Raw genomic sequence first — 12165 nt, 5'->3', positions numbered from 1 at the left:
GTTGTAACAGTTGACCACAACTTCAGGAAGGTTCCTTCTATTTTCTCCACTTGTAAACTCTGAATCCTATGAAGTCTGAAATACGTGAAAACTATGAAGTCTTGCACACAGTTCAAAGAGAGGAGAATAAATACCTAAACTTAATAGCACATGTTTCCCATTTACTGTAGGTATTGTAATTAACTGCTTTGAATCTCATGGCTGACCAAATTTTATGCAGCTGAAGTATATTAATAAATAAAGAATACTCTTTTCTAAGATAATTTCTCAGTAGACAACCCCACTCCAAGTCCAATCAGTGAATACATCCCCCACATGTAAATCAGACTAAATATGAATACTCAAGTTACTATTTCATTTTTATTGGCCTCCTCACTTGCATGTTTGTGAACACGTGTGTGATGGGGAACAGAGGTTAAATTGCATCACAGACAGTAGGCTTCCTGACAGCTATGGGACACCTGTTGTTCACAGACCACCACTTTATATTCACTTTAGAAGAAACACAAAAGAGCCTGTGAATCCTATTTTGCCTCCCAAAGACTTGCTACTTCCCACTCAATGGACATCTCATTCTTTTCAGCTACACCAGATTGTCTTACCTCCTCTTCCATCACTGACACCTAACCAATAGAAAGAAAAGGTTCCCTCTTTAGATGTAGGATTACATTAATTGAAAATAAAGCCCAAGCTCTTGTGGCAAACAAAAGCTAAGGTCCAGGTATCAAGTTCCTAACCACTTTCTGGATGCAATGTCTTTAAATACAACTTGTCTGGATTCATAACTCATGTCTCGTGAGCATTTAGTGATAGCTGAAGGACACTCCAAAGTGTATATAAATCCTATGAGCATACTGCCTCAAAACCAGAACGTTGGAGATTTCAGACACAGCTCCATTTCATCATAGAAGTTGGGATTCAGCAATATACACTTGAAAGAGACTTTTTTCAATTATTTCTGGCATATAATCAAAGACACTTAGTAGACCCCAAATCCCAGTGATCAAGACAACAAAATCACACATCTTGGAAAGAAAAAAAATCTTTACTACTCCCTGACACCAAAAGGTAGTTTATGTCTGTATTATTTTAATTACTTTCAATTTACAGCAAACTGAGTAAGCCCTGTAGCATCCCCTTCTCCTTATTCTTGTTCTCCACCTATCAGCAAGATATTATGGGCAAAAATACTCCACATATAAAAATAATGCAATGACCAAACAAGTGAAAAATATTAATTTCTTAACAACACTGAGATCCAATCTTTGAAAAAATAGTTTTGAAGAATGACCTATTCTCACTGCTTTAAAAGGAAAAAAAATCCCTTGCTGTGTTCTTGAATCTGATAGGTGTTTTAATGGAAATTATTCAAAACACTTTCAGTAATTACTTTGGAAACTCATCTTTAGTACTATCTTCAAAAATGTTGGTCTTACATCCAGTCTTTTCAGCTTCAAACCTTCCAGACCCAACTTATACTTTATACTTCGAAATCACTTCATTTACTAATTAAAAGCACTTAGAATTCTTTCTGTGGAAAAATTAAAATTAAAAAATGATAGCACATCAGCATTATATACAACTTCTGTGGACAAGAAGTAAAGAATTCCCTATCTACTTGAGGCAAACAACAAACACTGCGAAGAATTTGGACAATATACCAGGATATGTAATATACTGACTTAACAGCAATGATCACAGGTAATATCTCAGAGTCCATAATTACCTGTGTCTCTGCTGTCTTAAACCTACTGCTCTGGTTTACAACAACCAGTTAACAGTTTCTTCATTTTAGCTATCTGGCTTTAGGAACTGATTATACAGCTGTAATCCACAACTGGGACTGCTTGACACCAAACACTATGTTGGGCCCACAGACCCTGACTGTGATATATTGAAAACTCTAAAATAAGCAAAGGTCTCCTGAAAAGGCATTTCATTAACACAACACTGTGAAATCTTCACCTCTAGTGCCAAAAAGTCAATACATCTGACACTACATTTTGAGAACACAAAAATTTGTTATGAGTCGGTGTTCATGAGTGATGGATCAAACTTACACTCAAATTTCACTACATAATCATTACTTCCTTCTTCCCAAGAAGAGGTAAATGAGAGATCACATTCTTTTTTTCCCCCTCCATGCTCATGAAAAGGGTACAACATCATAAAAACAATTTGCTTTTTTAAAGCTCAAGCAATCCAGCAAAGAGAGAGGATGAGGATGGTATTAAGTTATGCTCCTTAACTGTCAGAAAAAATTAAAGCAACAAAGCTGCTTAAAGAGACAACCATAAGACAGAAACACCATGATCATTCCCTACCTTCATACTCAATGTCTGAAATAAGTTCTGAAACAATATCAGTATAATTTTAAAACTACTTAAAAGACTTTGTTTAAAACATTAAAAAGTGTTTCTTTGCATAGCACACTTCCTATTGCATAAAACCTACGACATTTCTTAGCTTTCCCTGAGCTTTGCCTTAGAGTTTCCCTAGATAAGCTTCCAACTACACTGCAAAACAGAACTGTTGGCCAGATATCTGGTCTTGACCAAACGGTTTGGCAGAGGACTGAGAGTGGGAATCAAAAGACAAAAGCAAGCTTTCCATTCCCATGATCCTTGGCATAATCAGAGATTGAATCAATCCTCAAATTTAATTTACAACAAACTAAGAACTGACGGAAGTTGTTGGCTGGGTTAGTTCACAGCAGTGTCCTTGACTAGAAATCACCACAGCACTGAATTTCAGTGTCCTTACCTCTCTCACACAAAAGTTCTCCGTGTTATGGCCAAGCTGAGAAAAGGTGGCACAAAGCCAACAATGCCAGCCTTGTGTCACATCACATTACTTTGGGATTTCTAACATCACCTATTCTTTAAGGGCAGCTTTTTATCTCTATGCACCAACTAAGCACAACCAAAGTAAGAATCAAACCTTATCTTTAGGATCATTTTAATGGAAACTATACTTTACACCATGGAAACTACTGCTATAATACAAGTTTGTGAGCAGAAAGAGAAAAGAAGGAAAAAAAGACAACACAAGATTGAAAATTAATATGTATGTTAGCTTACATTAACACCTCTTTTCTCCTATTGTTCAAGAGTGTTGTAGACTGTACACAAACTGAGTTGACGCTGTAGAAAAGATCAAGGTGGCAGGCAATAGTTAGCATTGCAGTTTTGGGTATGTGTTCCATACAGACGTGAAACCACAGAAGACAATAGTGAAGGCCCTTAAAAATTATGTCACTGAAACCACAAGTTAATAAAAAAATTCAGTCTTCAAGGACTGTAACAGATGACATCTTTAAAGTCAGCAAGTGTTCTCTCTTTTGACAAGGACGACTCCATTGTTTAAAGCACCACTAAACTAGAAACTCTATGCATCTAGGTAGCTCTACACACACACACACAGAGTTTTTTAACACTACAGTATTAGAAGTTATTTTATTTATGGCTTATAAAAACCAGCTGTGGACTGCAAAAGTGTACTAAGGTAGAAAATAAATAACTAAGCAAAAATAGGCCTTTATCAACAATATTTTTAATTTTGCTTAACCAAGTTTTCCTCCTTTTTATTTAAAAAAAAAAAAAAAAAAAAAGACAAAAGCTTAGTTTGTTGAAAACAGTATAAAGCTTTCTTTTCCTGAAGATTCTTGCAAGGAAAGCTTTACAAGTTGGGAAATCTTTGGCAGTTCTGATGTTTTTGACTCTACCTGAATAACTACAGTAAAACACTGAATAATACTGAGAACCAGGAAAATGGTGCTTCTATGGTAAATATGAATTTACATGTGCTATTAAAGATGTGAGTTAACAGATTAAAAGATTGATTTTTCCACCTCTCTTTGTACCCCCTCCAACAATCAACACACTCTTCCTGCCAGCAGACAGTACAAATTGAATGCACTGCAATCTATACTTTTAATAGGCTAATAGCCTATTACCATTCTAGATACTGGTTTGAAGCTATCCACTCCTGACTGGAAAATTCATCTACACTGTCTCCTGTCACAAGTGGGGGAAAAAAACATAGCTAAGCAATGAGATAGCTAGAGAATACAGCAGTCAGTCCTGATTACTGCAACAGTTCTCAAAAATTCCCAATTTTCAAAACTATGCAAAAATTTCCATGTCTTCTTTTTAATCCAAACACTTTATTCAAATACCAAACCCAATATTACCAAATGGACTGCATCATGAACTGGCTTAATTTGCTTCTGAAATGCTGATCTAAAAAACACTGAAGAACCATGGAGATGCAAAATTTTACTTACTTGAGAAACTGCAAATTATAACCAAATAAATAATAACAAGGTACAATGAGCTTTGTAGCTGAAATTCAGTATTTATAAAGCTAATGGATCTGTGGAAACAGAGGATCAGAAGCCTCTAACATGAAGATGCTTTGAGGTTAAAAACAAAGTGAAGATTAATTTCTTCTCCCTCTTCACAAGGATCTAGCATATTTGCCTTCCACATCCCAGAGCTTAGCATAGCTTTGTGGCTGTACAAATAATTCAGTTTTTCTGTTCTCTGAACAGGCATTCAGAATTCCTTGTTTGTTCTGTATTATTAAGTCAGGTAACAACAGAGATAATGATGCTCCACCCTTTGACCATGAAAGGAAGAAGGAGTAATTCACTTATCTGGGAAAATAGAAAGGACAGCCAACTGGAATTAAATACAATCAGGCCTAATTAAGGCAGATGAGACCAAACTGGAGTATTCTCTTTTACCATCAAGTTTAGATGAACAGCTATACAAGAACCAAATAAGGCCTACTCCTGTGAGATTCGTCAACTAGTATTTCATCTAATACTCTTCAATATGATCTGGATTAAGAAGAGGAGGACTGTTCCAAGGTATCAGAGCCATAAGTTTTTTATTCCATTTAAGCAAATGACTATTAAAGCACATTTATGGAAGAGAAAAAGATGTTTTAATCACCTAAAATCTATTGTAAACTTATACTTTATTTTTACTTAGTTATGCCAACACATGACAGCCAAAATTAAGAGCTCCACCGTACAAGGTAAGATGGTCCTTCCTGAAAAGTTTACAATTCAAATGGACAAGATGGAGAAAGCATGAGACAAAGATAATCCCTACTTGATAACATGAAAATGAAGCATCACTACAAGATCATGGGGAAAGAAATTCATTTAACTAAAAACTTAAATGAGATTTCTTGAATAACATAAGAGCTATCCTTTCTTTGTGACAGCTGTTCTGTTACATTTCAGATTTATTAACCACATTAGGAGACAACAGTTCCTGGAAAACTGACATAAAAACGGGATGTAAGTGAAAATACTCTAAATTCTTGCAGAATCATACCAAGGCAGCAATTCTCTCAAGACAGAACTCAAAGTATATATTTACTTTTAACCCTCTACCAATATTGTATGTGTTACTGCTCCAGATCTACTTAATGTTTGTTCAAATGAACAGGTAAGATAAGTGAAGCTCAGAAAAGATATAGCTAGAGCTTCTTTAACAAAAGCATAAGCAAGCATAAAAGATCACCTTCTGGAAGAGCCTGAGCATCCAAAAACCACTGCAATAAGGTTTGGCTGTATCCTCTAGCTATAAGATTAAGCCCTGTAATGTAGTTTTTATATGCACTGCAGAATTTTTCAGCACGCATGACACACTACACCCCGTTTCAGCAGAAAATGTATTCTGTGCTGAAGTAGTCTAGGTAAAATTCAAAGAAATTGAATAAAAAAAAAAAAAACAGTTCTTAAAGAATTGAGTGCAGCTACAGTTTTACAATTTTATGATAATAATTTTCACCAGTCACTCATGTTGTCTGCTCTCTTGGTTCACTTAAATGACCTTAAAATGAAAACCAAGGCGTACTATAAAATGTTCTTTTCTCCAATGGTCAGAATATTCAACCTAACAGATACAGAATGTTAGTCAGCATCACATGACACAACTAATTTTTCTTCTCAAGTTATTGTTGATAATTGCACTGCCCAAAACAGCAAGGGGTGCAGAACATTATTTCATACAGAGTGATTATTGTCATGTCACTTTAAAATATCATTTGTTAACTAACAGTAACTGAAAATTTTATTTTTTCATAGCTTCTTGAAATATAATCAAGAACAACCACCTTTCTCCTAATACTTGAATGTCTATAATGAATTCCAAGAGCTTTTGCCAAGCTCTTTTTCTTTTGTTTTGCCATCTGACAGATGGACATCTAGAGGCATAATCACTTGACCGCATCAGAAAGTCCACAGTAAAAAATTTCTGTATTATCATAGTCATGCTGGAAGATATGAAACAAAACAATGTCAATACTCATGTTGCTTTATTTACAGTTCATCTCCAAAGTCCCTTCAAACCAACACATTGCTTTCTTGCAGGATTATAATATCATGTGTTAGGCAGCAGCTGATAACGTATGGAGTAATAGCAAACTTTTGCTTAATGCAAATGCCAAAATGAATAAAGCAAAAAATGATGGGCAACTTAGTGGAAAAAGCTGTAAGGCAAGTCAATTTTTTAATTAAAAAAAAAAATTGCATACCAGAGAATGTTAATGAGCTGAAAGTCCCCTGGGACCACTTTTACACATTCTGCACTATTTTGGTGCCCCTGCTAAAGAAAACTGGTTTTCTTTAAAGAGACCTGGTTGAAGACACATTATTTTTTCAATGTCATAATAAAACTCGAAATCTTAAAATATCTTATTCATCAGGTTACTTTACTCACTTACTTTTAGCCCCTCAGAGTTATCAAACTAGAAGCAGAGAAGACAAAACGATCACAAGTCACAAAGTAAAAAATTTCAACAATACCTTTAACTTCTTCATAAATGCTATCATCTATTGCTTCACTGCTCACTTGTCCAACATCATCATATTCCTCTTCCTCCTCCTCAGGAATAGTATTAGATTCCATATCTATGTAACAGCAGTTGTAAAAGTTAACTTTTGCTAGAAAAGTATGTCTAAGCAGAAATTTATGCAAAATGAAAACACAATTCTTCTATGGCCCGGTACTTACAGTATATTCTGTTTATTTTCTTATAACGTTCATAAGGGAGAGCTTTCAAGCTAAATAAAGAAAAAAGCAAAAATCTTGCAGAGGAAGAAAGCCATATATAAGCAACAACACGACTGAAAAGTAGGACTTGCTATTCAAAACTCGGACCAGTGGGAATAGTACACAAATGTGACAGATATGGTAATGGACAGAACAACCATCACTAAGCGGTATTGGCAATAAAGGCTACTGCTCTACTGGCTGGCTTACCTTGAATTACAAATTTGACTTGCTGTACCCATTCCTCTGCTTCTTTGGGAGTGGCAGCTGTAAACTATTAAACATTTATTAATAACTACTAGCAGTAATAACAAAAACACAACTACAATTTCATTAGCAATAAAAAAGAGGGACTAGCATTCTCGTCACTTCCTCAAGAAACCATTAGTAATTCTTTTCATGTCTTCTGGTACTTTTCTTGCAAGGATGCTTCTTATAATGTACAGCTAATTTTGACAAATTTACGTAATTGAAGGAGAGGATGATGGATTTGAAACTCTGATCAGCAGCTGGCAGCTGTGCAGAAAAAAGCTGCTTCTCTTCATCAATGTCAAAGCCAGAACTGATGAACAAAATTTGCCCTTGACAATTAGAAGACACCCATGAATTTCTTTAGACTGCTGGGTACAGTTTTCTTAAAAATGTTCTTGTCAGACTCCAACACACTACCTGACAGCTTAATTAACTGGCTTTCAACTGCAATCTCAGATATTTAAAACTTATTAAACTTACATTCCATATTGATGTCTAGCTGATAGATCTCTGAATTGCGCAGCTGATATGTGCCTTTATGTAGATTTCCTTGCAAAGCCATGACCAATACAATGCGTATTTAACAATGATATATATTTTAACTTTTTTTTTACTATTTAATTCATCCAGGAAATCATGCAGACATACTATACAATAGGTATTAAAATGCTAACACTGAAAAGACCAATAGATAAAGATGATAGATTTCCTTGCTCTTGTCCAAAAAGATAATATTTGAACACATACATACATATTTTAAATCAGATTTTTTTCCTAATATATGAATATACAATATAAGCAAGCGAGGGTTTCCTTTTTTCATTAAGATGTCAGTGAAAGTTGTTTTACTGAAATGTTAATTCAGTAACTGGAATTGTAACGGCTTTATCAATTTAATTTCAAGTCAACATAAAGAAGTCCAACCTGATAAATGCGCTTATCAGGAGCGGAGATTTCAAAACAGCAATCTTTCTTTGCATCCTTCCGAAGGTTATTATTCATTCTGATGGTATAGCCCTCTAAGGCAAATTCACCTTTCTGTTGTTTGTCTGTTGGAGATAAAAAACAAAGTTAGAGCTTCATTTACAACAGTGAACCTAAGTGGCTCAGCAGGTTATCGTTTATTCAGATTTTGTTCTCTATTTCATTAATTTTACAAAGAACAGAGGTTTTTAGCAAAATGAGTAAGTGATGCTTCTGGAGATAAAGCTTTATTTTAAAGGAAAATGTACGCAAAAGTACATTTTTCTGTAGGATGCCTAAGGAACTCCACAGGGGGATGTTTGCAGATGGTGGTCTTATTTAGTAAGAAGTGCATGTTACAACTCTTGTATCTAGGGAAAGCCAGGAACTGGAACTTGCAAGACACGTTTCCTATAAATCAGTGTCTCTTTCAGGTTCAGTAAACCAATGGGAAAACCTGTCTAGCTCAGAACTTGTGGAGCTCCCTCCTAAACTAACCACTTCACTCAAAAAATAAACTTCAAACTCCTTTTTAAGCAATTGGAAAAGCTTCTTTTCACATTCTCCCACCCACTCCCAGATGTGCCTCCTTTCCACATGGCAGAAATACAGAATGAATTTTGTTGTAAATTCAGGTGTGTGTTCCAAAAGCATTTCTCTCAACACAGCAAATGTTTAATTAGCTAATAAAAGTACTGAGCCCTACCACAGTTTATTATGTAAAGCCATGTGGTTGTTTTAAAGACAATTCTACTTTTCAAAGGATCTGGTTTATAAAAGTATCACTTAGAACAGGCCTGAGTTTAAATGTACTACATGTGGGCAAGCGGCACCTGTGCGCTCCCCTTCTGAGCTCTTCAGACCAAACCCTACATCTGATTTTATGAGCTCTGGAATGTTTCAGTGAATATTAAAAACAAACCAAAAAAGTAAAAGCAATTCAGTTTTGCAATTCCTGTAGATCACAGTGCAGCATTCAAGCGAAGATAGGGATCATCAGTCACATTTTGTTCAGGCAAACAAAGAACAAAGTGCAGTTGCAAATGAAAGAAAATGCCATTAAGTGTGGGGTTTTTTCCACAGTAGAGAAAAGCATTAATTAACAATAAGCATCAGGCACAACAGCAAAACTACTTTAAGTATTGCTGAACAAAACTTAGGTGGAAATCAAGCATCCATTGCTTATGTTTGTCAACAAAAGGGGAAAACTTACTATAGTAGATAAAACAGGAAAAACTAAAATTTTCAACATAATTTTGTCATCTTTCTGGAAATTTAATAGGAAAGCAAATCTTTTTTCCACTCATGAGAGGGCAAAAATTGGCTAACACAGCAACATAAACATCAATGAACGTAAGGGAGGTCACCATACAAACACTCTTGCTAGTAATCTTACATGCACATAGACACAAATTCTTTGTCCTTCCACCTTTTTATGAACTCTCACCCAGGGCAAGTAAATACCAAATAACACAATTATATGAGAAAATCCAGGGCACTGTTCTATTTTCTCTTCTAGTCCCTTCCCCCCCAGTAAGTTTTATTACATCTTAATTAAGTACTGAAGATACAGTACTAATATTTTATATTTGCTCAATACTCCACCCTATATCAAACAGCACACAGATTCATGGAATTGCACCAAGGCAGATATTAGAAATAATAACTTGTAATAGGTTAACTAGGTCCCCTTTTAATTAAATTCATTTCTGCCTAGAAATTTTATTGTTCCCTCACTTGTGACCTCAGGGAGAAGATGACATGAAACACATTAATTTCTCACTCTCCCATGCTGGAGGTTTATCAAATCCCAAGAAGATAGGAGCACACAGACAGAATAAACAAACACCAGGTTCAAAAGGTAAAAACATTTTGTCAAGATAAAAGTGAGGCAAGTATTCAAATTTAGTCTCTTGGATTATTCCTGAGAATGCTTCTCTGTGACATGGATGATGCCTTTTATGGTAATATAGTTTTAACAGAGCTAATCTCAGATGATCTCTGTACTGGTACTTGTTCTGACAAAGAGCATTACAGTTAAAACACAAAGATGCTGTACTTTGGAAGGGGAACACAGTGCATGGTATCCATATTGCATTTGATTTTTTTATTGTTTATATGGTCTTTGTCTTATCTCTCTGAGCACGCTGTGCCAGTGCTAAATTAAAATTACCTGTATGCACCATCAAAAAAAATATATCCTTTGCTACTATATTATTTCACTGACAGACTAGTCATAGCATTGCTACTTTTGCTTCTAATTGCCTGTGCAGTAAGTGCCCCTGAAAAAAGTCCAGTGTAGCATTATGTATATGCTAAAAATGTTGACCACGAGGAAATTTTAAGACAAGACACTTCACAGCCCTGACCCAGAACCCATTAAAGTTGAGAGAAAGACTCTCAGTATGCATTCACACTCCCTGTGGCAGCAAGCCAGAGATAAGACCTAGTATGTCCTGAGAAATGGCACCACAAATACGGAATGGCAGGACACAGGTCAGCTACAGCACAGCTGCATGGTCTGATGGTGACAAGCAACGGAGGTCTACAAATCCCAGTTGCTCTTGCAGAATACCCCTCTCCAGGTAGGACTGGAGACCAACCCCATCACCTGATCACCGTGGAGCAAGCCATGACTCATGGTAGCTGTTTGGCCAGGCACAGTAGTCAGGAGCAGGCTTGAAGGCAGGGCTATCTTGTGATTGTGACTCAGTGATCATCTCGACTTAATTTGTCAGCAAAGACTTGCAGCTAAATAGGTATGCAGACAGACTTGGGCTGTCAGTTTAAAACTGCCCTGTGAAGTTAGTGCCACAGTGACTTCTCTGAACTTTCACATTCAGAGTTACATTGTTTATATCAAAAATATTTTCTGGAGACTGTGCTTTAAGGAGAGTTAAACAGTTTCTTAATGTTTAAAAACTTAAATTGTTTTTTATGGTGGGAGCCTTAAAGGTAGCTTCAGGAAGCACATTTACATTACGGAGACTTCACTTTCATTTGAACACCCGAATCAGAACCAAAGTTTTGCCTAGGCAGGAATACAACAGCATATTTACGAGGAACTAGGGAGACACATGCAGATGGAACACACTTCTCTGAAAAACGATAACATTCTTGCTGCCTCTCATTTTCTCAAGATAGGGCTTTGCAATTCAACAATGGGAAATCCGTAAGTTGTCCCAGAACAACATAGAACAGAATTGCAAAAAGTATAATACTATCAGTCTTGTAAAAACAAAAAAGAACATGAACATCATCAAGCATAAATTGTTCCACAATTAAGTCAAATCTCATTTCAGAATAAGCTGTTGTTTGCTCTCATCTCCTCCTCCTCTTCCCTTCTCCCCATACCACGCACACAATAAAAAAATAAATCTGGGTCTGCGTAGACCATTTTGCATCAAGAAGTTAGAATTGCAAAAAAGCTAGTATAACAGAGTGGAGAGTCAGGCACTAAGTATAAAAAAAAAAAAGCAAAACTAGTACGTAGATATTTGAGAGAAATAAATATGGGGGACTATATTTAAAATCGAGAAATACAGATCTGAATTAAATTTGAGAGCCACTTTAAACATTTCTCTTACATATAAACTTCATTCATCCTAAAAATAGTGAAATGTTGTTAACAACGGAAACAGGGCCAATATTATATTAGTAAAAAGAGTCTCAAGGGACGAAGAGAAAAACGGTTTTGAAGTAACCTTGCGTAACTGAGTCCATGGGAACTTTTAAAACAAAGAAGGGTAAACCTTCAATGGGGTCTTGAAATGATTGGGTTGTAAATTTGAGGCCTAAGGCAATGTGCCCATATTATTAGCACATGTAAAAAGAATTAGTGCATTCTGAAGAACAGAGAAGACTGGATAGTAGAAAGGAA

At 35.8% G+C, this 12165-nt stretch overlaps 1 protein-coding gene across 7 annotated transcripts in view; it reads right to left on the bottom strand.

The window, feature by feature from the left end:
* Window positions 1–12165, bottom strand: part of SKAP2 (src kinase associated phosphoprotein 2) — a 121978-nt gene that overhangs the window by 32031 nt on the left and 77782 nt on the right. For all 7 annotated transcript variants that reach the window (XR_012628114.1, XM_074862213.1, XM_074862204.1 and 4 more), the window contains 3 exons: window positions 8247–8371; window positions 7281–7344; window positions 6824–6928 (listed from right to left, as the gene is read on the bottom strand). Coding sequence is in view for 6 of the 7 variants with exons in the window: in XM_074862213.1 (XP_074718314.1) it covers window positions 6824–6928; window positions 7281–7344; window positions 8247–8371 (294 nt within the window). In the remaining variant the exon portion in view is untranslated. The remainder of the gene's footprint in view (window positions 1–6823; window positions 6929–7280; window positions 7345–8246; window positions 8372–12165) is intronic.

Source organism: Strix uralensis, chromosome 1 (assembly GCF_047716275.1).
Source record: "Strix uralensis isolate ZFMK-TIS-50842 chromosome 1, bStrUra1, whole genome shotgun sequence".
NCBI classification, from domain to species: Eukaryota; Metazoa; Chordata; class Aves; order Strigiformes; family Strigidae; genus Strix; species Strix uralensis.
The sequence above is the reverse complement of the archived record's forward strand: the minus strand, read 5'-3'. Positions and strand labels throughout refer to the sequence as shown.